Source organism: Anolis sagrei, chromosome 5 (assembly GCF_037176765.1).
Source record: "Anolis sagrei isolate rAnoSag1 chromosome 5, rAnoSag1.mat, whole genome shotgun sequence".
Taxonomy (NCBI): Eukaryota; Metazoa; Chordata; class Lepidosauria; order Squamata; family Dactyloidae; genus Anolis; species Anolis sagrei.
The window spans coordinates 176,282,344-176,307,965 of NC_090025.1; the positions used below are offsets into that span (position 1 = coordinate 176,282,344).

General features: G+C 40.4%; 1 protein-coding gene across 2 annotated transcripts in view; it reads right to left on the minus strand.

Moving 5' to 3' along the window:
• FGD4 (FYVE, RhoGEF and PH domain containing 4) overlaps positions 1–25,622 on the minus strand; it is a 142,621-nt gene that overhangs the window by 59,343 nt on the left and 57,656 nt on the right. Inside the window, exon 1 of one of the 2 annotated variants that reach the window (XM_060776797.2) lies at positions 1,748–1,960. The exons of the other annotated variant lie outside the window; for it this stretch is intronic. Within the exon in view, the coding sequence (XP_060632780.2) occupies positions 1,748–1,787 (40 nt within the window). The 5' untranslated portion in view covers positions 1,788–1,960. Of the gene's footprint in view, positions 1–1,747; positions 1,961–25,622 lie in introns of those variants that run through there. 2 annotated transcript variants of the gene reach the window in all.

Here is a 25,622-nt window from a genome sequence, read left to right on the forward strand (position 1 = left end):
AAATGTTTCAACCATCTTTGGATGTATAGTAAAGTATTTACAGGCTGCAGTACTTGAACAAGGAAATTACAAAGGAAAACCAGAAAGTGTGGACTAAATTATTTTCACAAATTTCAATCCATTAACAGAGGTATAAAAAAGTTGTTTCATTAAGTCATGGTATCAATAAAGACCAATACTGTGTTGTTGTTGGTGTTGTTGATTCTTTCAGTCACTTATGACTCTTTGTGACCTCATGGATCAGCCCATGCCAGAGCTCCCTGTTGCCCATCACCACCCCCAACTCTTTCAAGGTCAAGCCAGTCACTTCAAGGATAACCTCCATCCATCTTGCCCTTTGTTGGCCCCTCTTCCTTTTTCCTTCCATTTTCCCCAGCATCATTATCTTCTCCAAACATATATTAATATCAGAACCAAAAAGACCCTAAGGATGGTGGGTGGTCCATGGGCTGCCTAATTCCAAACTATGTTGCTTTTATCATGGCATTAATTACCATCAAGTCATCTTCAATTATGAGACCTACGAATGAGAGACCACCAAGGGTACATCCATAGTGTAGAATTCATGCAGTCTGGTGTCACTTCAACTGCCATGGTTCAATGCTATAGAATAAATGAACTCTAGTTCTACAAAGCTTTTAACCTTCTCTGGAAAAGAGTGCTGATACTTCACCAAACTACAACTCTCAGGATTCCATAGCATTCAACCAAGACAGTTAAACTGATGTGAAACTGCATTAAATCTCTAGAACAGATACACTCCAAATCATTCTGTTATCAATAACCCTTCTCAGATCTTGCACACTTGGTGAAGTGGCCTACTTGATTGAATCTATCCACTAATAAACTAAATAATCTATTCTAATCTAATAAATTAAAAAATAAGAATGGCAAGATAATAACCATTAAAAATGAATGGGATACATATTTCACTCCTGCACTGTCAAATTCAACAAATATTATTGGTGACACACTGTAACCATGCATGCAGAAATAGGTACAGAGGAACACAGGATACATTCTTATCTTCTGATTGTATGTTCCTGAACATTTTGCATGGCAAATATGCTTTTACCAATGTTTCATTTCCCTTAAATATGACTTTACACTGAGATAAAACAGTCAGCATTTGTATACTATAGAATAAGATGAAATGTCAGAATGGCTCCTATTAATTAGTTGCCTTTTATAGAAAATTTAAACAACTACGATAAGAAACAATGTATGCGTAATCCTAAAATTTAGTTTCCTTGGTTTACTGCAGACACACATGCATGTGTGTTTTAAAGAAAACCTACTCTGTAGCATTAGATTCCAAGGGCAACAGCAATTCAATAAATAAGAAAGGAAATGGATTTTTCAGTACAAGCAATTTGCAAAAAAAGAAACTATAGGAGCAATTTAACGGTCAACAGAGAATTCCCAGGCTGTCAGATCAAGAAGTAAGCCGGAAACAAAAATCATTTAACATAACAGTAAATTCAATTGTACAAGAAAAATTGCAAACACATTCGGGCAATGGGAAAGCTAACATAAAATATTTGTGAATGATATATTAAACAGACATTACACTTTCCTATGAATAATATCAACTGAATCAAACCCAGGGGAGGGGAGAGGCCACAGCATTCCAGAAGCATCACACAAACTACACTTCATTTTTTTAATATTACACCAAAGACTGAGAGAACTTTGATACAGCAAGTAAAGAACAACAACAAAAAACAATGAACACTAAAGCCCTTACCTGGATCAGACGACATGGCAATCATGTATTTAGATAGCATTCATCAAACTGGTGTGTGTTGTGTACTCAAATAATCAATTTAGCAACAGCAAAGATCATATAACAGGCTCACAATACTCTTCAGCTGCAAGGTTTGCCGATCCGATCTAGGAGGAGTTTTAAATCGCCACTTGCTGGAAGTTTACAGCTGAAGAGCGTCATGAGCAAACTGCCCAGCCTCCCTTGAGGCATGCCTGTTTTTGTGCGAAGAGTGTGCATCAGCAAGCATGCAAATAAGCAAGACACTGAGAGGGGGCAGGAAAGCATAAACCTCATTCCAGTTACATAGTTTGCTGGGGAAGCCAAATTATGTAACTTTCAAGCTGCTAGCAAAAACCACTGGGAAAAGCTGAAAGACTACATCCGGTACATCCATTATTTGAACCCCTGAACCCTTATGAGTTGAGAAAGCAAAGTAGATTTAAAGTTATTTTTAAAGTTATTTAATAGGTATTTCTGCAAACTGGTCAAACGAAAAATACAAGTGGCACTGAGAGCATACTTTCATTATTGCTATTGAATAAATGGATCTTGTTTAAACTGGTGATTTGAGGGGAGCATAACAACTCCAAAGTGAAATCAAACCAAGAATTATGGTTATATCCCACTTACTGAAAAAGCCACTGGAATAAAAACTGTGGTGAAAACTGAAAAGAAAAAGACTGAAGAGCATAGTTTGGACACACATTAGTTTACATAACATCCACACCAAAAGTTCAGTGAACTGCTAAAAAAAATCAAATCAAGTCAGAACTCTCCCTAAAAGTCAAAATGACTAAACTAAGACTCAGTTCTTGTGGGTTTTTTCGGGCTATATGGCCATGTTCTAGAGGCATTTCTCCTGACGTTTCGCCTGCATCTATGGCAAGCATCCTCAGAGGGTGAGGTCTGCTGGAGCTGGGAAAAAAGGGTTTTTATATCTGTGGACTGACCAGGGTGAGACAAAAGGCTTTTGTAAGTTGGGCTAGGTGTGAATCTTTTCAACTGACCACCTTGATTAGCATACAATGGGCTGACTGTGCCTGGAGCAAACTCTTAATGAAAGGTGCTTAGATGTCCCTGCCTGTTTTTCTCTCTGCTGTTTTAATTTTAGAATTTTTTAATACTGGTAGCCAGATTTTGTTCATTTTCATGGTTTCTTCCTTTCTGTTGAAATTGACCACATGCTTGTGGATTTCAAAGCCTTTTGTCTCACCCTGGTCAGTCCACAGATATAAAAACCCTTTTTTCCCAGCTCCAGCAGACCTCACCCTCTGAGGATGCTTGCCATAGATGCAGGCGAAACGTCAGGAGAAATGCCTCTAGAACATGGCCATATAGCCCGAAAAAACCCACAAGAACTGAGTGATTCCGGCCATGAAAGCCTTCGACAATACATTAAACTAAGACTGTTGTACTTTGGACATACATGAGAAGGCATGACTCACTACAAAAGACTATGATGCCTCGAAAGGTAGAAGGCAGTAGGAAAAGAGAAAGACCGGATTTCAGAATGATAGGACTCCATCAAGGAAGTCATGGGCCTGAATATTTAAGACCTGAGCAGAGCTGACTTGGACATCTTTCATTCATAGGGTTTTCTTGACTCAAAGTCAGCTTTAAAGCAGTTAACAACAAAATGTGGGGGCAGTATAAGAACATAATTATTTTACCCTGTATTTTGTTTCCACAAGAATCATCCAGTTGCCTTAGCAAAGCACACACATGCAGGATGCGTGTGTAACAGCACTTTGTCATTAGTACTGGAGGTAGCATGCAGTCATCATGATTAGCAGTCTTTAATAGTCTTTCCCATGAATTAGTCTCATTCCATTTCAAAGCTGTCTGAATGCATAGAATCATAGAGTTGGAAGAGATCTTGTGGGCCATCCAGTCCAACCCCCTGCCAAGAAGCAGGAAAATCACATTCAAAGCACTCCCGACAGATGGCCATCCAGCCTCTGCTTAATAGCTTCCAAAGAAGGAGCCTCCATCACACTCCGGAGCAGAGAGCTGTTCCGCTGCTGAACAGCTCTCACAGTTAAGAAGTTCTTCCTAATGTTCAGGTGGAATCTCCTTTCCTGTACTTTGAGGCCATTGTTCCACATCCTAGTCTCTAGGGCAGCAGAAAACAAGCCTGCTTCCTCCTCCCTATGACTTTCTCTCACATATTTATACACTGCCCTCATCATGTCTCCTCTTAGCCTTCTCTTCTACAACATAAACATACCCAGCTCTTTAAGCTGCTCCTCATAGTGCTTGTTCTCCAGAACCTTGATAATTCTAGTCACCCTCCTCAGGACACATTCCAGATTGTCAACATCTCCATTAAATTGCGGTGCCCAGAATTGGACACAGAATTGACAATTTACAGTGTATCTTGTGGCACTGAATTTAAAAGTTCTAAACTACTTGCTCTGTAAAGAAATAATTTCCTTTATCCATCCTAAATTTTCCACCTCTCAGATTCAATGTGTGCTTCTAGGTTCTGGTGCTATATGGAGGGAAGAAATTCTTCCTACATGCACTTTCTCCAGACTGTTCACAAGTGTATACATGATTTATGTATTATTTTATTTATTTATTTATTTATTTGCTTCATTTTTATACCACATTTTTCAGCCCTTGACAGGCGACTCAATGCGGTTTACAGTGCAATTAAAAACACAACAATACAACAACAGGATCGACAACGTCGATCCACAACAATTAACAATCAGAAAGGACAAATCAACAAACAACATATATCACGCCTCAGTTGAAATCAGATCCGTTTTCGTAGTCGTTGTGCCGTTCCTATGTTCCATTTACCGTCTTCCTTAATTAGTTGCATTGCTTAGCCAAACGCTTGTTCGTATAGCCAGGTCTTGACCATTCTCCGAAACGTCAGCAATGAAGGTGCCTGTCTGATGTCTGCCGGCAAGGCATTCCATAGCCGAGGGGCCACCACTGAGAAGGCCCTGTCTCTCGTCCCCGCCAAGCGCGCCTGTGACGCAGGCGGGATCGAGAGCAGGGCCTCCCCAGACGATCTTAATGTTCTTGTCGGTTCATAGGTGGAGATGCGTTCAGAGAGGTAAGCGGGGGCAGAACCGTTTAGGGCTTTATAGGCTAAAGCCAGCACCTTGAATTGTGCCTGGTAGCGGATTGGCAGCCAGTGGAGCTGGCTCAGCAGAGGAGTGGTGTGCTCCCTGAGTGCCGCTCCTGTTAGCAACCTGGCTGCCGAGCGCTGGACCATCTGAAGCTTCCGGGCAGTCTTCAAGGGCAACCCCACGTAGAGCGCGTTGCAGTAATCAATCCGGGATGTAACCAGAGCGTGGACCACCGTGGCCAAATCAGACTTCCCAAGGTACGGGCGCAGCTGGCGCACAAGTTTGAGTTGTGCAAATGCTCCCCTGGACACCGCCGAAACCTGGGGTTCCAAGCTTAGCGAAGAGTCCAGGATCACACCCAAGCTGCGAACCTGCGTCTTCAGGGGGAGTGTAACCCCGTCCAACACAGGCTGTAACCCTATACCCTGTTCGGCCTTACGACTGACCAGGAGTGCCTCTGTCTTATCTGAATTCAATTTCAATTTGTTCACCCTCATCCAGTCCGATACAGCGGCCAAGCAACGGTTCAGGACCTGAACAGCCTCCTTAGTAGTAGGTGGGAAGGAGTGACAGAGTTGGACGTCATCTGCGTACAGATAACACCGCACCCCGAAACTCCGGATGATCTCTCCCAACGGCTTCATGTAGATGTTAAATAACATGGGGGACAATATTGAGCCCTGCGGAACCCCACAAGTCAATGGTTGTGAGGTAGAGCAGTTGTCCCCCAGCAACACCTTCTGAGTACGGTCCTCTAGGAAGGACCTGAGCCACTGCAGAGCAGTGCCACCAAGGCCCATTCCCGCGAGGCGTCTCAGAAGGATACCGTGGTCGACGGTATCGAAGGCCGCTGAGAGGTCCAGCAGAACTAACAGGGACGCACTCCCCCTGTCTAGCTCCCTGCGCAGATCATCCACTAAGGCGACCAAGGCTGTCTCGGTACCATGTCCCGGCCTGAAACCAGACTGTGCCGGATCTAGATAATCAGTGTCTACCAAGAATACCTGGAGTTGTGAGGCCACCACACGTTCCAGGACTTTGCCCAAAAAGGGAAGATTGGAAACAGGCCGATAGTTGACGAATTGAGTGGGATCCAGTGATGGTTTTTTCAACAGCGGTTTTATCACAGCTTGTTTTAAGCTGGCTGGAATTTTGCCTTCCCGAAGGGAGGCATTAACCACCACTTTCACCCACACGGCCAATCCCCCTCTGGCCTCCTTTAGAAGCCAGGATGGGCAGGGGTCTAGGATGCATGTGGTTGCCCTCATTCCTCCAAGTATCTTGTCCACATCCTCAGGTTTCACCAATTGAAATGAATCCAACAAAATCGGATAAGCAGATGCTCGTGTTACATCCTCTGAGACTGCCGTTAACATGGTGTCCAGGTCAGAACGGATCAAAGCGACTTTGTCCGCAAAGAACCGAGCAAATGCTTCACAGCGGGCCGTCGAGTTGTCAGGGTTCCCATCCGGCGTGGTGGGATTTAATAGACCTCTGACAACTCGAAACAGCTCAGCCGGACGGTTCTTTGCGGACGCAATATTGGCCGCAAAGAAAGATTTCTTTGCCGCCTTTATTGCCACGGCATATGCCCTAAGGAGGGCAACATACCGTGTTCGATTTAACTCGCTCGGGTCTGAACGCCACATGCGCTCTAGTCTCCTCTTCCTTCTCTTCATCACTGCCAGCTCCTCGGTGAACCAAGGGGCTGGTTTAGCTCGGCTACTTGAGAGGGGACGTTCTGGAGCAATCGTATCTATTGCCCTAGTCATCTCCCCATTCCAGAGAGACACCAGGGCATCAACAGGATCACCAACCGAGGAAGCGGGAAAATCCCCAAGAGCCATCAGGAATCAATTCGGATCCATAAGCCTCCTGGGGCGGACCAACTTAATGGGTCCCCCACCTCTGCAGAGGTTAGGAGGTGCAGTAAGTCTAAAGCTGACCAGATAGTGGTCGGTCCATGGCAACGGAGAGATGGATAACTCATCAACACCGCCACTTTGCTCCCATCCCTGACAGAAAACCAAGTCCAATGTGTGTCCAGCACTGTGAGTGGGGCCAGATACCTGTTGGGACAGCCCCATGGTTGCCATGGAAGACATGAAGTTCTGAGCCGCTCCTACTAGGGTAGTCTTGGCGTGTACATTGAAGTCCCCCAGCACAAGAAGCCGTTGGGACTCCAATGCCAGGCTCGAGACCACCCCTGCTAGCTCAGGTAGGGAGACCGTAGTGCAGCGAGGTGGGCGGTACACTAACAGAATCCCTATTCTGTCCCGGTCACCCACCCTCAGGTAGACACATTCAAAATTAGTTGACTGCGGGATGGGGCCTCTGGTCAGGGGGATAGAATTTTATAGACTACCGCAACTCCGCCTCCCCGCCCTCCAGGTCTCGATTGGTACTGTACGGAGAAGCCTGGTGGACAAAGCTGGGTCAAATTTACTCCTCCGGCTTCGTCCAGCCAGGTCTCCGGCTTCGTCCAGCCAGATCTATTCATATTTTTTTCAGAGATAAACAGCCTAAATAATAAAAGTTTTCATCATAACAATTGATTGGATTAGAATGGATTTGGATTGCTGTCTTCATGCACCAGGTCTACCATACTTTTTGAAATATAATACACATAGTATTTGCTGTGTGGTTATACTGAAGATTTTTATCAACACTTAATTGTGTCCATTTTTAAAATGTCCTTTCCTAATGAATTTCAACATGGAATTCACCTTTTTCACCACTGCTACACATTGGGATGTTTTTGTCAAATTCCCCATCACAATCCAAAACACTTTTTCCTGCTTAGTCAACACCAACTCAGACCCCAACACACTATATATGTGAAGTTAGGATTTTTGTTGCATGCACATCTCTTTATCCTTGTTCAAGAAGAAGTAAAACTTAGGAACTCATCTACTTCATTAACTGAGATATAGCTGCATTGTATGGGTAGTGGACAGAGATTCAGTCATCCTAACCCACTGCCAAGACTCTGCCTCCCACAAGGATGATAAAACATCAAAAATCATCTGGGCGTCCCCTGGGCAACGTCCTTGCAGACGGCCAATTCTCTCACACCAGAAGCAACTTGCAGTTTCTCAGGTCGCTCCTGACACGACAAAAAACAAAAACAAAAACCTTAGGATACTCCACCAAGAGTGATCACCTATGATGACAATGAGCTGTGTTGTGGCAGTCCTTACCCTTCAATCATGTTACAGAGTACTGAATATTTTGTTAGCATCTGTACTAGCAATCTCTACTTCGCGTGTTCCCTGACAATCACAACAGCCATCATACTTAGGCCATCTGTTTACCTATCAATAGGCTAATTCTTATTCCTTCCATCAATTTTCTTTTCTTGCTTTCAAAAACACAGACACTTAAACAACCTAATTTAGTATTAGAAGGTATTATGTTGCTGAAATCCCAACCCTCAGGATGAACAACTTCATTCTTCCACTCCTCACTCAACAGGAATATTCAGTTTTAAGCCTTGGTAGAAATAACTGATGTAAGGAAGTGAGTATAATGCTGTCCTGCTCTACAAGAAAATATGAACCTGTATTTGCTACTGCTTTATAAGGTCTAAACTGACAGTCCTTACACTAAAACTGAAAGCGAGGCTAGGTACCCAGTTGTGTTAAATCAGTAAAGGTATGAGTAGATATTTATTATTTATTTACCTTCTTTATATCTCACTCTACTCCAAGGGGGACTCAAGGTGGCTTACAAGTGGCACTTACATAGTGCCTTAAAACATACAATATTAACTTAAAAATAAATTGGATTAAAATTAATACATATTAAACATTCCAATGTTAAAACACACCATTCAGGGATCAGAGTCTAAGGTCATTCCATAGTCAATCGCACATATTCCACATTAAAATTATTGCACTGCAAATAATTTTTCAAAAGCCTGCTCCCAGAGCCAGGTTTTTACTCTCCTTCTGAAGGCTAGGAGAGAGGGGGCTGGCCTAATATTGCTCGGGAGGGAGTTCCATATCCAAGGGGCCACCACGGAAGAGACCCTGTCTCTCGTCCCCACCAGCTGTGCTTGCAAAGAAGGTGGGACCGAGAACAGGGCCTCCCCAGACTATCTTAGTCTCTGAGGTGGTTCATAGGGGGAGATACTTTCAGACAGGTAGACTGGGCTGGAACTGTTTGGGGCTTTAAAAGCCAAAGCCAGCACTTTGAATTCATATTAATTCTAAGTTTCAACATGCCAGTAGGTCTCAGTGCAGAAATCTCAAGATAAAATACTGCAGGAAAACCTTCCCATTGGGTCCAGAATTTACTTGCATTTAAACAAATGAATTTGCCTACAATCTGGGTAGTAAAGTCAAGCCAGAACTCTGGAACAAGGATGTTACTTTCTTTGATAATAATTTCCTGTCCATTATGACAGGAAACTGTAAAATATTCACATTAAAAAGGCTCAATAACAATCACCGTGTTTTCAGACATTCTTGTCTTTTAAATTTCACCTATCATATCTTGCATGTTACCAATCTTTTGTGTGAAACACCCACACCCTCTTGTCACCAATCGACATACCTTGCAATAGGAAAAAAAGCTCAATTTTAGAAATCATGAATATGTTGGATCTGCGATAAAAACAGTTCAAACTTCCAAGCAGCCATATCATTTTCAAGTGCAATTGCCCCTTGGCATCTGTTAGGATTTGGTTCCAAGACACCCCTCTGGGAAACACACATATCTATGGATGATCAAGTCTCATTCTTTATGACAGCACAGCAAAATGTTGTTTTGCCTTCTGAATTTTGAAGAAACATTTTCAGGACATGGATGGCTGAATCCATGGGTGCATAATATGTGGATATGGAGGGCTGACTGTACATTTGGGGTCAGGCTTTTGGAGAATAGTGCAGTGCAGTAACGGATTTGGAATATGTGCAGTGACTACAGAACATCTTTGGACTACGATTATGGGTGGCGTGTACTGAATATTTGCCTATATGTAAGCTGCCTTGAGTCCCCTTCAGAGTAGAGAAAGGCAGGGTATAAATAGAGTAAATAAATACATAAATAAATATTCAATACTACCCTCTTCCTATCCCATGAGATACTCACTCAGTGTTCTCTAACAACTGAACTCACAAAAAGAATTATTCTTTTTGTTTTCAATTTGTTTGGGGTGTTTTTCAAAGGGTATTTTTTTAGTGTTTGCAAACTGAGGCTGTTTTTCTGGTATATTTCCTCTTATATGTGGATGGTGCTGCTTTGCCTTATGAATTGAGAGAGAATTTGTTATTAGCACACAGTGTTATAGGACTGGGAAGAGTATGGACATGTGAGGACTAATGGAACCAAAGTCCTGGTTTAAATAACCTGGTGCCATTATCTACAACAGGGGTCCTCAAACTTTTTAAACAGATGGCCAGGTCACAGTCCCTCAAGCTGTTGGAGGGCCGGATTATAATTTGAAAAAAAGAAACATGAATAAATTGCTATGCACACTGCACATATCTTATTTGTAGTGCAAAAGACACTTAAAAATAATACAGAAAATGAAGAACAATTTTAACAAATATAAACATATTAGTATTTCAATGGGAAGTGTGGGCCTGCTTTTGGCTGATGAGATAGGATTGTTGTTGTTGTTGTTGTTGTGTGCTTTCAAGTAGTTTCAGACTTAGGTTGACCCTGAGCGAGGGCCGGGTAAATGGCCTTGGAGGACCATATCCGGCCCCCGGGCCTTAGTTTGAGGACCCCTGGTCTACAACATGTTAGGGAAACTACACAGGATGTGCTTCTATGCCAAAAGTTCCCCATCCTGTAATGTATAGAATGACTGTGTTTACCAAGACTTTTGACTGAAGTCAGTGCTTAAATTTCACTTTCATGAAAAGTTGTTATTATCTAGATATGAGTATGAGAAAAGACTATTAAAACAGTAGTTTTTTATTAGGAAAATAGCAGAGGAATAGGTCTAGACACTAACATGATTTGGGGGGTTGTGCCCCACCCTTAGAGATCTGATATAGAGATCTGTTCAGATTAGTAAGTGAACTCAAATATTGCAGAATATCGTAAGCCTCCAGTGATCTCCTCTCAAAGAAAATTAAACCTGGATGACTGACATTTCCGGAATGTGTCATCAAGTGTAGAATTTAAGGGAATATAAGTCAGAAGAGCAAAAGCATCAAATCATTTGAAGTGTAAAAATAATAAATGCAAATAAAATTAAAAATAGATACCATGGCATTTTACGGAAGATAAATAAAAAGCAGAAATCAAGTATCACAATCTGCTTCACAGAACAGATAAAATGTGTTTCACTCAATTTCACTCAATTAAAATTCTGTTTCCAATTCCTAGAAGCCTCTGTTTCCTGAAAGGAAAGTAAGAGAACAGCTGCTTCATCCATGGATGATTAAAAAGATAAAAGGATTCATGAGAGATTAAGACAGACACAGTGCTGACCATCTCATTAATCGAATCCAAAGGTCTACAACCGATTTTGTACTTAGCAGTGCTTATGCTAACCAAAGCCAGTGTTAGCACAAAAGCTAAGTGAAAGATCTCTGCAATCCCACATTGTTATACTGAATCCACAAAGTCCTATTATAAAACAAGTCGATTGAGCAATTTGGAACTGTGAGGCCTATATGAAGAATCAAAAGAACTCAGCAATCATCATCAGACTGAAACAAAACATTGGCTACAGCCACAGCTCACATGCCTGTGGCCACTGGGTTCAAAGTATCAGTAGGATCCACGTATATAACCCCTGGTTACATTGGCAGTGGGTTTTTTTACAAGCTTGCATAAGGAGATATCAATTGTTTCAAATCAGCCCATAGTCCAATGAGCTGGCTGAAAAGTCAATCAGTGCCCAGGCATCCTCTACTGACCAAATCGCCCACCGAATCAGCCACATCTTGGCCAGATGATTCGTTGTTGGTGCAGCAGAAATGACACCTGTATTGTCATGACTTCTTTGAAGTCATGTCATAAAGAGCAAAGGGAGGAATGGATATATGCAAGGTACTTTTGGCAACGGACACAATAAACGTTTATTGCTTTGGGGCAAGTGGTTCACAACCTTTTTTGAACAGGGACCACTCTCCAACATTAGTACAAAAAGAGTTACAAATCAGTTTTTGATCAACTTTAGATTTTGTTCAGGGGGCTGATTCAGAAAACTGCATTGGATAGACCACATCAGCTCTAGTTTCTGATACAGAACATATGCCATGGTCAGCAAGAGGGAAGGAGTGGCAGACAATGTGAAAGGAGTGTAAAAAAATAAATAAAGAGGAAGGAGACTCACAGACCAGATTTTTGTCCTCGCAGCCCACTGATGGTACACGGTCCACAGGTTAAGAACTACTGCTCTGGGAGAAGTAGAATCTTTTTCCCACAGAGGTAGAAAGTATACATTGGGTGGGAATTGTGATTTTATGGCCCCAGAGCAACTGGCTCAGAAACTTTTGTAAGGATAATTCCAGAAGGGTTTTCTATTTCTGACAGTAGCAACGTTATGCATTAGTAGATTTCTAGTGTCTCTTAATAATAAAGTACTTTGGAAAGACTAAGTAAAATTTTACTGAAACAACACTCAGTCAGTCACAGTCCTGACATGTATATCCTTCTAAGTGGGTGACATAAAAGAGTGTATGTAGCTTTTCAGTAAAGGAAAGGTAATGTTTATCTCACTTCAAGCTCCAATTTTCTGCTCTGATATGGAAGACAATACTGATTATCGTACAGTTGGTCAAAGGATTACTAGCAAATATAGCCTGAGTTTCTCTTCTCCAGAATTCCAAAGTCTGAAATGTTCCAAAATTGCCAACACAAGTGGCTGAGATAGTGGCATATTTGCTTTTTGATGGTTCATTCTACAAAAAAAAAAATGTTTATACACAATGTTTGTACTTCTTGTTTTCACAACCTCCTGGTGCCTCTCATACAAAATTACAGTTTATCAAATATGTTTGCAAAAAGATTTTTGGCTATAATTGGTTTACTCTGGGTTTCTGCATTTCTAAAGGTTGTTTCATATTTAATAATTGAGTCCTTACGACAGAATGAAATAAAAAGACACGTTCTACTTTTCTATCAGCATTAGTTAGTAATTCAACAGTTCTATGAAATGATTCCTGGCTCTCTAAAAAACTAGGGGGAAGTCACTTTCAAAATCAAGAAGCATTGCAAAGCACTATCTATCATTCTAATTTTCATGGTGACATTACAGTGGTTTTCAAAGCTATAAATCAGGCAATGAAGCAAGCTCCCCTGCAAACAGCTGCCACAGTAGAGCAAAATTTTCTTTCATGTGATATCTTCAGGTTGCAGCACTTCCCTGTTTCACAGTAATTGTAATGCAAAGACCTAGCAGCAAAGACCTCTGTACATCAAATACATAATGACCAAAGGCCTCTGCTATTCAGTTCCTTTCAGTACTCATGAAACCTTATAAGATGTAAGAATATTAGGAGAGATGGGTTTAGAAACCAATGATGAAAAAATAGATAAATAAATTCCTCCTTCAGCAAATCAAAATATTATAAATAAAATACAAGCAGTCTCCAAGTTACACATATTTATCCTTCTACATTTTTATATCACCCTGGTAAAGGTAAAGATTTCCCCTGACATTAGGTCCAGTTGTGTCAGACTCTGGGAGTCGGTGCTCATCTCCATTTCTAAGCCAAAGAGCTGGCGTTGCCCGTAGACATCTCCAAGATTATGTGGCAGACATGACTGAATGAAACACTGTTACCTTCCCGCCAGATTGGTATCTATTGATCTACTTGCATGTTTTCGAACTGCTACGTTGGCAGAAACTGGGCATAACATCGGGAGCTCACGCCGCTCCCCCAATTTGAACCATTGACCTTTCGGTCAGCAGGTCACCCTGGAGTTTAGCAATAAAAGCAGCAGCCCAATCTTGCTACTATAGTCACTGAAAATGGAGACCAAAGATGCCTGTAAGAATAATGGTAATCAATAAATCACTGTAATTCCTAATTTGATTCTTTGGGGAAAGTCCTTGTAATAAAAGGCAAATTATGTGTAGCAGTGTTCCCATTCTAACTGGCATCCCCAACCTTGTGGCAGCGGAGCTTATCTGAGAAGTGCACAACTAGGCCCAGAACTTTTTTTAAAAGGCTACCTATACACTGACCCAGAGAACTAGTGTGGTGATTTGAGTGTTAGACTAGACTCCAGAAGACCTGGTTTGAATGCCCACTTCCACATGGAAACCCATTGGGTGACCTTGGGGAAGTCACTCACTTTCATCTTCAAAAGTCATAGCACGTTTCTGAACAAATCTTTCCAGAAAAACTCTATGAAAGGTTTGGGTTAGGTTCAACAAAAGTTGCAAGTGACTTGCAGGCCCATGACAACAACACTGAGGCAAATAACTTGCCATTTCCGGTCAAGGTTCTGCTTCAATTAGTCCATTTCATGGGCTCTAGTAACTTCAGAAAACTATTACAGAAATCTGGAATAGATTTAGATGAACCAGCTGTAGAACTGGTTCAACAGTTATGGTTAACCCTTTCAAGGAACGAGGACTGTATAGTATACTGAATGTTTCCCATCTGTGGGCTCTCATTCAAACAAAGAAGTGCTCAGGAAACCTTTGACCTATATGGAGTTTAAAATACTTGGTATACAAGGTTTGTTTGGAAATGGAAGGAACACTAGACATCATACTGCAAAAATACATTGGCTGATGGAAGGTATCCAAGATTTTCAGACAAAAGTCAGCCTGTGCTTTATAGATTACAGAAGACTCTTGAGATAATGAGAAAATATCTACGATAATTCATTCTCCTGACAGACAGCCTATATCCTGCACAAAATGACACTGTCAGGGAAGACCATGGAATAGAAGAATACCTTCCAACTGTTAAAAAGGTCAGACAAGATTGCATTTTATCAAGCTATATTTTTCATTAATATACAGTAATTAATTAAATGTGGAGCCAGAGAAAAGTCCTTTAGATAATGTGGACTGCCAAAATAAAAAAACCCAATAAATGAGTCCAAGAACAAATCAATCCTGAACCCTCACTAGAAATAAAAATGGCTAAACAAAAGAGACTATATTTTCAAGACTTCATGAGACAGCATGATTCACCAGAGAAGATAATAATGTTAATTCAAGTACAAGGTAGTACGAAAAGACAAGCCCAAATTACAAATCAGTTGACTCAGTCAAGGGGTCCATGGTGTTGAGTTTGCAAGAGCCGAGAAGGACAGGGTTTCTTCTTCATTGCCTCAGGTTGAAGTTGAATTGATGGAAAATAGTACTTATTTTATTTATTTTTTTGCTGTATTTGTATACCGCCTTTCTCAGCCAATCGGCGATTCAAGGTGGTTTCCAACAAATCAGTACATATAAAAACATAATACAGATTAAAACATTAAATAATATAAAACACCACAAAAGCAATTAAAAAAAACATAATTAGTGTCTCATTATTATCAAGCATTGTCCAGTTCCTTTGTCAAATCATTCAATTTCCTATATTAGCTACTCTGCATTTGTAAATGCTTGCCCAAACAGCCATATTTTAACTTGCCTCCAAAACGTTAAGAGGGAGGGAGCAGATCTAATCTCCCTAGGGAGGGCGTACCATAGCCGAGGGTCCACCACTGAGAAGGCACTGTCTCTCGTCCCTGCCAAACGTACTTGAGACAAAGGCAGGACCGAGAGCAAGGCCTCCCAAGATGATCTTAGAGTCCTCAATTGTTCGTAAGGGGAGATACGCTCAGACAGGTAAGTTGGACCAGAACCAACTTACTTATTATTATTATTTCCAGCATTCCTACCCTATCCTTCTCAACCCCGGGGGTGGGGGGGGGGGGAGCCTAAGGATGGCTTACACTCTGCAACAATTCGATGCCACAATATATAGACAAGTACAACAATATAACAACAATTTAAAACAATAGATTGAACATTAAATTGAAAAAATTAAAAGCATTATAGTCAACCATATAATCATTCCAGTCCAATTCTGCATCCAAAGTGCTGTGATGCCTGCTCTCCAAATAAAGTCTTGTTATGCCTGCTGTACTACTAAAGCTTTGGAAGGCAGTTAGGGTGCTTACTTCAAACAGAAACTTAAAACTTAACTTCTTATTTTGTGACTTCCCGGTTATCTGAATATACAGCACTGCAAATATATAGTTCATCAACTAAAATATTAACTTTTAGTTTCAGTTTGAAGAAGTTGAAGTAACAAAAATGTTTTCAAACTGAGGTGGTCTAAAAAAATAGACATTTTTCTCCCAAATGTTTACAACAATACTCTTATAGCTTTTAAAGATGTGTTGGGTAACAGAATCTATTTTTTCCTGCACATTATGCATGTGCAAAAATCACAAACCTGCTTTCAGTGCAACAGAAAAGAAGTCTACAAACTGGAACCACCAATGTAATGGTCCTAACACGCTAGATTATGCTGGGGTTCTAGAAACAACTGAGGCTGTAATAAATACAAGGTGTCCGTAAAGTCTCTTTACCATTTAAATGGTACCATTTTTAAAATAGTACCATTTTTTTTAATGGTAAAGAGACTTCGCGAACATCCCGTATAATTTTAGAGTAATCCATAGTATTTCAGAACCTACATGATCAAGGGCTTTGTGATAACTGATAAAGCACTCTTTATAGATTATTTGGTGTGTTCAATTAGCCAACATATATATGCAATGTGGTCTCTTCGTTTTTTGACCCAACTTTAACATCTGGCATCTCTCCCTCTCCCTCCCCCCCTCCCTCCCTCTATATGGAATAAGTCTTTTTTGTAATATCTTGAATATCACTTTGCTTGCATGAGAGATTAATGCAATAGAGTGAGGGTTACTATAATCCCTGGTGTTCCCTTTCTTGAGGATCATCAGAATATATATTAAGCGTATCCAGTCTGTGAGACATACTTTTGTTTTATTTGCATTTTTCTTAGAATTTGGGTGGATTAAGTCTCTATAGTCTGAACAGCTCTTTTGGTAAGCCATCTGCTCCTGGTGATTGATTTCACTTGAGTACTTTGAGAGAAGCTTCCTCTTCAGTTTTAAAAATGTGATTGTCACCTAAAGGTTCGTCCTTTGCTGAACAGTTGCATTCATGTTTCTGACCCTATTTCTGTCACTTTTTACCTTTGCTTCTTGCCTCTCCCTCAAGGTTTGAAAAGTTTCATCTATTTTCCAATTAGACTTAGCACTTAGCATTCCTCCCTGATAATGTTCCTGACTTTGGTCAGATTTTGTACAGATGAATTTATACAGACAGTTTAATGGAGCCAATAGATTTCATATGGTCTTCTCACCGTAAAGCACTCTCCCATAAACAAAGGCACAGTATAGAGTGAATTTAATTTCTATTTGCATTAAAAACTCATATAAGATAAATAAAAAAACTTCTCTCAGTTAAAACAGGTGCACATCTAGTGAGGTTTTCTTCATAGTTCTGAACTCACTCATTTTTGTAAATAGTGAATTCACATTCTCACAATGAAGCCTGATCCAGGAACATAACATATTCAAAACTGCTCACCGTAGATAGGTAAATATACATGTGTATTCATGCACACATGATGTATGTGTGTGTCAGTGTTGTGAGTCAAACAGACAATGCCAAATTAGCAATGATCTAAACAATAATACAGTACAAACATACTGGGATCCATTTCTTTTTCCTGCTCAGCTAAGGACTAGATGAGGGCAAATAAACTGATATTTAATCCAAACAAAAGAGAGGTGTTACTAGTCAGTTAAAAGACAAATCGGAGAACATGGTTTCTGACTGTGTGCAGTGTATTTATGCTGCACCCAAAAACACAGATCCACAGCTTGGGTGTACTTCTGGATTCAACCCTGAGCCTGAAATTTCAGGTTTCAGTAGTGTATTTGCATAGCTAAGGCTTGTGTGCCAGATGTCTGCTCCTTGCTGCATCAGATCAACCACAGTGATATATGCCTCAGCTACAAACTGTTTGGATTACTCTCATGATCCATGTGGGGCTCCCACTGAAGATTGATCAGAACCTTAGCTGGTCCAAAAAAACTGCAAATAGGTCATTAATCTGGGCTGGTTACAAGTAGCACTCCTCCTTGTTGCAACAGCTCCACCTGGTCAATGATTTGTTTCAGGCAAAACTCAAAATGCAGAATTTCACCTATAAAGCTATATATATATCAGATCTAGATTACCCACATATGAGGCTCCCCATGAGAAATTTACCTTTCCTCCTCCCCCCCCCCCCCCGCCTCCTGCTGACGATACTATCATTATATTAATTTATATTATTTATATTCTGGCTGTCTCTCAATAAGGAGACTCAAGACCCTCATAGACATGTGTCGCAGGAATAGGGAAGACAGCCTTATTAGTGGCTACTCATGTGCCCCTAACACCCATGAAATTTAGTCCAGAACTATTTGTTTACATTTAGTTATGTTTTAATAACAAAAGTTTGTTAGGCTCATATCTTTTTCCAATACCCACCCCTTTTAATTTTCAAGATAATTATTCCAGAATTCAAGTGTTTGGTTTATGACTTTGAAGTTAATCATTTGTTGTTTATTCATTCAGTCGCTTCCGACTCTTTGTGACCTCATGGACCAGCCATGCCAGAGCTCTCTATTAGCCATCACCACCCCCAGCTCCTTTAGAGTCAAACCAGCCCCTTCAAGGATACCATCCATTCATCTTGCCCTTGGTTGGCCCCCCTTTTTTCCTCCCATTTTCTCCAGCATCATTGTCTTCTCTAAGCTTGCCTGTCTTCTCATTGTGTGGCCAAAGTATTTCACCTTTGCCTCTAATATCCTTCCCTCCAATGAGCTGTTGGGCTTTATTTCTTGGAATATGGACTGGTTTGATCTTTTCATGGTCCAAGGCACTCTCAGAATTTTCCTCCAACACCACAGTTCAAAGGCATCTATCTTCCTTCACTCAGCCTTCCTTATGGCCCAGTTAATCATTGCTTCTGTTATATTTCTTTCTTATTCCGTTGGGAAATATTTTACTTTCTATTTAGCGGCTTTGTATGTGGCACCTTCGGTTGATATTTAAGATGTTTGTTTTCTTGCTAATGTCAAAATGAAGTGTATAAGGAGGAAAAGTAAACCTTCTAGCCCACATTGGGAGGAGACATTAAGTTGTTACCAAAAAACAGTTGTCAAAAGTAGAGGACTAAATGGTAAACGGTTGTAGAAGAGAGCCAAAACAGTTTGCAGAATGATCTTTAAACATTTGTTTTGTTTATCAAAATATTTTGAAAGCACAGTCAAAATCCGGCATAAAGGAATGCAGCTACTTCAAAAGAGATCTGCTGTTGTAATTATGCTTCCTAATGCTACCTACAGAAATCTACCTCTTCCAAGAGTATGGAAGGATTTGTAATGTACTCAAAGACAGAGCAGTGGGACATGATGCATCCAGCTCTAACCAAGGAGTAAACTTTGTGACAGGTAGTGTCACAAAGTGCCTTCCTGCAAGAATGGGGGGGATCTGTAATCGCACATAGCCCCACTCTACATTGTCTCCAAAATCCTTCTGTTGTGGGCCCTGCACTGCTGAAAAATTGCTTTGCAGGCCACTTTTAGTCATTGCAATGGTCCAATGACCATAAACATGAAATTGAATAATTATGATGTTTTAAGTCCAGTTTGTGAGATCTTAAATTCTAAATAGGACACCAGTCCACCTTTTTGCACAGTAAGCAACTTTAGATCAGATCAGATCAAAACCAAAGGAAGTGGATGGATTAAACAAAATACAAGCATATTTTTTTTATTATTTATTTACTTTATTTATATACCGCTTTTCTCAGCCCTCAGGCAACTCAAAGTGGTGATTTATCTTGATTTACATCCAGTTTTTGTCTCTCATATCACTCTCCTTGATCTTCCACTGTGCTTAACTATACTGGAAGCTCTAGGCATTATGAGTGAGAAGCTCATTCATTTATTACTAGGGAAAGACTGTAATTTGGAAGAGTCTTAACATGGAGCCACACAAATTACAGATCAACTGTACAGTTAGATAACGGAGCTATGTAAATGAAGATCTGAGCCTTTCCCAATCAAATGGGGAAGTACAATGTTTATTTTAAATAATCAATTGATGTAAAGGAAAAAGAGGCTGGCAAGAAATGAAGCAAATCTGTTCTAAGCAGCCTCAACAAAAGCAGCATTTACAAAGTAGCATCAGAACACTATGAAATACTAGTTTCTATTACGAGAAAGTTAACAAAAAGCTAGTGGTTTCCATTAAGGATGGGGGAAAGATTCATCCTGACCACAATGTTGAAACGTTTAGATTTATATGTGACAGTAACTCTGTAGACAAAGAAGTCCCTGTCCAAACTAGATATGTAATTCCCACCGTAATATTTCTAAACAAAAAGACTGGTCTTTACAACATAGCAGCAGATTGGCAAGAAAAGTGTCCGTGCCTTCACATAAAAGAAAACTAGGCGAAATTAATGTTTATTTCAAGGAAATATATTGAATACTTATTCATCTCAGGATTTCGTATCAATTCAAAAGTAGAAATAGAAATACTTGTAAAATATGAAAATTTTCACTTGAAATGTTTTTAAAATGCAGTTCCATTCTCCTCCAGAATAATTAATTTGTTCAAAGAGTAGGAATCATTTTTCTATAAAAACGAATAGAAGAGAGTTTTTTTAAATTGGTTTTTTCTTCACAAAACATCTTCTTAAAGCATGACCTTTTTGTGAATAAAGATATCAGAAGATCTTTCTCCCCCCCTGGTGTTGGTGATTAAGTCAGCAATTCTATATAAAAGTAACTGTTGTAGTAGTGGTAGTAATATCAATAGTCCATTTATTACCCACTTGCTCAAGGCAGTTTACAATACAGTTAAAACAGCAAAGTAAACAAAGCACTATTAAAATACATGTAACAAATACAGGTAAAATGCAGCTTTAAGTGAATCAATAAAATACAAGTTAAAATATACATGTTAAAATTGACTAGGTAGGCCTGTCAAAAGAGAGAGATCTTAAGTTGGCAATGTTTAAGTTGTGTCTTAAATTCTGACAGCTGATTTAGCTGTCGGAGCTCTTCAGGCAGTTCCTTCCACAGTCATGGGGCGGCTGATGAAAAGGTCCTCTGGGTGACAGATGCCAGTTAGGAACTGGCAGGCTGGAGTAGCCACCCTCCAGAGTACCTAAGTGTTCGGGGATGATTATGCAGGAGAAAGTGATCCTGTCAATAACCTGGACTCAAAACATGTAAGCCTTTAAAGGTCAAAACCAACATGTACTTTGCCTAGAAACTAATTGGCAACCAGTGGGGTGACTTTAATATGGGTGTAATATGCTCATTCCATGCTCATGATGGCCAAAAGCGAGGAGGAGCTGAGGAGCCTTCTAATCAAGGTTAAAGAAAAAAGCGCAAAAGCTGGGTTGCAGCTAAACATCAAAAAAACCAAGATTATGGCAACAAGAATGACTGACAACTGGGAAATAGAGGGAGAAAATGTGGAGTCTGAAAGACTTTGTATTTCTAGGTGCAAAGATTACTGCAGATGCAGACTGCAGCCAGGAAATCGGGAGACGCTTACTTCTTGGGAGGAGAGCCATGTCCAATCTCGATAAAAATAGTGAAGAGTAGAGACCTCACACTGGCAACGCAGATCCACATAGTTAAAGCAATGGTATTCCCCATACTCACCTACGGATGTGAGAGATGGATCATAAGGAAGGCTGAGCGAAGGAAGATAGATGCTTTTGAACTGTGGTGCTGGAGGAAAGTTCTGAGAGTGCCTTGGACTGCGAGAAGATCCAACCAGTCCATACTTCAGAGGAAATAAAGCCTGACTGCTTATTGGAGGGAAGGATAGTAGAGGCAAAGATGAAGTACTTTGGCCACATCATGAGATGAAAGGAAAGCTTAGAGAAGACAATTATGCTGGGGAAAATGGGAGGAAAAAGGAAGAGGAGCCGACCAAGGGCAAGATGGATGAATGGGATCCTTGAAGAGACTGGATTGACCTTGAAGGAGCTGGGGGTGGTGATGGCCGAGAGGGAGCTCTGGTGTGGGCTCATCCATGAGGTCACAAAGAGTCAGAAACGATTGAACAAAACAACAACAACAATGCCAATTCCTGGATGTTCCTGTAACTAGTCTGGCTGCCGTGTTTTGAAATTGGTTCAAAATTCCCACACAGAGCCCCCATGACCAACGGAAAATAATATGATTTCTGATGGTCTTTGGCTACCCCTCTGACACCCCCCTTGTGACCCTCCCCCACCCACCCAAGGGTTCTGACCCCCAGGTTGAGTAACACTTCATTAGAGTCTACTGATTTTCAAACTATGTGTACATCAGGTGGTTACTTGCAGAATCATGTACTTTGGAAATTTTGAAAACGCTTCCCAATCTGTTGTTAAAGGCTTTCATGGCTGGAATTACTGAGTTGCTGTAAGTTTTCTGAGCTGTATGGCCATGTCCTGGAACATAGCCATACAGCCCGGAAAGCTCACAGCAACCCACTTCCCAATCTGTTCCCAGTTCCCAATACTGGGGGTTTATTAATCCCCAATACCAATTTATTTTTTTATATAAATTGTCTTTATTGTGAAAATTTTACATTCATGAGATAAATTACATGAGAAAAGGAAAAAGATAAAATATAGCATGTATAATAAGAAATAAGGAGCAATTGTATGGTACTCAGGGTTGGGAGGGGGACAAAAAGCAAGAGAAGAAAGGGAGAAAAAGAAAAGGGGGAGGATAGGATGGGGATGGGATGGTTGGTTGACTTCCAATCTATTCCACAGGGAAAATATTGAAGATCTTATTCTTTGTATATTTTTATGCTGTCTTCCTTCTTCTTATATGTTTTCCTTCTCTTTCTATCTTCTTTTCTTCTCTTTTCCTTACTTTTTAGATTTCCTTTCCTCACTTTAGTCTGTCTGTGTTGTTTTCTTTTCCTTGAGGTATCTTCTTAGTGGTTGCCAATCTGTTTTTTTCCTTTTGTTCTGATCATGCAACATAGCCATCAGGGAGTCCATATCCAATACTAATTTATTGATTAAAAATTGTATAGCATTTTCCTAGCAGATTATAAGAGATGCATCAGCTAATTAATATAACTTCAGACTGATCTGAAATAATCCCTCCCAATCAACAGTGTGATTAGAATATGCTGGTGACATTCGTGTTCCACATGGCCAGTTATATTTAGTTTGCAATGTTTTAGACTGGTCATATAATTTTAATGGATGGAATTTACCCTAGTATCTCTTATAAAGTATAAGATGTAGTACAAATAGCATAAGAATTAATACAAGCAGTTAGTTCTATGAGCATGAGCATGTGTGTGGCAGTGGAAAACCAGCCTCAGCTTTAATGACAGTCTGGGATAAATGCCAGATGCTCTGAAATTCAAATAAGACAAGAAATGCCTCTCTGATTGTATGCAAGAGAGGAAGGCAACCCCTAACTGACCTGGAAATGAACCTTTACATAGGTTCAATAGCCAAGACAGAATAGTTACAACTTTTACTGATTCAGATAGTGGAGTTATAGGTAAGCAAAGATAGAGAACCCCTCAGGTATGGCTTATTTTGATTGGTCAACCGATTAACTTAGTGGGCATAAAGAGAGAAGGAAAAGGAAGCCAAGAAATAGCTCTTATCCGACGGTCTTATGATGAGTTTCCAATGTATGAAGACACTGGGTTGTTGTGAATTTTCCAGGTTGTATGGCCATGTTCCAGAAGCATTCTCTCCTGATGTTTTGCCTGCATCTATGGAAGAGATCCTCAGAGGTTATGAGGTCTGTTGGAAACTTGGCAAGTAGGAGAAAGAACTCTTGTCTGTTTGAGGCAGGTGCAGGCATGTAGCCGGGGGGGGGGGGGAGGCTTGAGGGGCTTCAGCCTTCCCCCCTCCCCCCCCCCTCGAAATTCTCAGGGTTGTCCATGAGAAGGCCTTACTGGTACATGATATGAATACTGTTATGTGTATTCATATCATGATCTGATCACCATGCTCAATATATCCCATATGCATGGGGCTATTTGGATAACTATACAAAAGGTTTGCTAGGGTAGATCCTCAGCCCCCGCTCTTGAATCAAACTCACCCACCCCACCCCCGAATCAAACTCAACACCCCCTGAATCAAATTCCTGGCTACGGGCCTGGCCAGGTGTGAATGTTGCAGTTGGCTACCTGGATTAGCATTTAATGGCCTTGCAGCTTCAAGGCCTAACTGCTTACAACAAACAACAGACAAGAGTTCTTTCTCCCACCCTGTACATTCCAGATATATAAACCCCACTTACCTAGTTTCCAACAGGCCTCACAAACTCTGAGAATGCCTGTCATAGATGCAGGTGAAATGTCAGGAGAGAATGTTTCTGGAACATGGCCATACAGCTTGGAAAATTCACAGCAACCCAGTGATTCTGGCCATGAAAGCCTTCAACAATACATATGAAGACACTGTATAATAAGCAATGAAGATTCCTGTTAGCCTTGACATACTGCCCTAAAATGCTGATTTATGCTGATACCGGTTAGGCTATACTAAGAATATATAAATATATGAATGAATGCTGTTAAGATTTAACAAGATTAATTCTTGAATACCAGTGTAGTCATAGATGCCTGTTTAGATAGGTGCAATTCCTCAACAGATGAGAATGTATACATGAATGGATTATAGGCTAAGTTATAGTACAAGGGACAGAATTATGTAAACATGAAAACCTTTATGCAATGTCTGCATGCTGCCTGTGGAAAGTGCATCGAGCCTGATTATTACCACAGATAAAAAGGTTTGCTAAATGATTTAATGGTTAATTATTACAAAGCCTGCTACAGCTGAACAGAGAGATAAAACACCTTTGTGAAAGTGAACATCTAGAAAGCCATGTGATGTAATGGTTGCAAAACATGATCCCTCTCATGCAGCGTGTTCCTGTTCTTTGTCAAACAGATACATACTGTGCTGATTGTTAAAACTTAATACGAAAATGGCTTCACCTAGCAACAAAGATGTTCTATAAAGTATAATTTGACAAGTAGAATCAAATTCACACAATATTAACTTCCTCTTCTTTTTTAAAAACATGTAAAATTTTGAAGGAGAACAATGGTGTTTTGAATAAAGAATATGCCATTGACACATTCATATCATCACGCCTACTGTTTTATTGTACCTTCATTTTCAACTTTCCTGAAAAACATGAAATGCAAGAAAACTATGTCAAACTACATTTTCAGATTCTCTCTATCATTACAGAGGGACTGAAGACACAACTAAGAATTCCTTTTTACAAGCTCTGGGAATTCCTTCTGTTAGAAAGCTGTTTTTATCTCAATGAAGATTATATAGCAGTCACTTAATTTACTGCACCAGAAGAAGCAACAATAATTCCCTCTTTGCTCAGCCAGCACACAAGTGATACTTTTCCAGCTTCAAAAGGCTACTTGAAGACGACAAGAAAAAGGAACTTTGTGCCAAATCCAACTCAGTGGTGCCTTGTACTTATAAATTATGATTACAGATGGAGAAAACTCAGATCTTTCTACCACCATCCTATCTCAACATGAATAAATGAGGACATCTCAAACAGATCCTCCTACATGTTGACTTGTACATGGTAAACATTGCACAGCTGACTGCTGACAACAGGAAACACAGGGAGAAGATGTTGGAGCATGCAAGGAATCCGGGAGTGTGTGTGTGTCAACTGTAAAATAAGATGCATGAAGCTGATTGGTCGGACAATGCCCAGAGAGC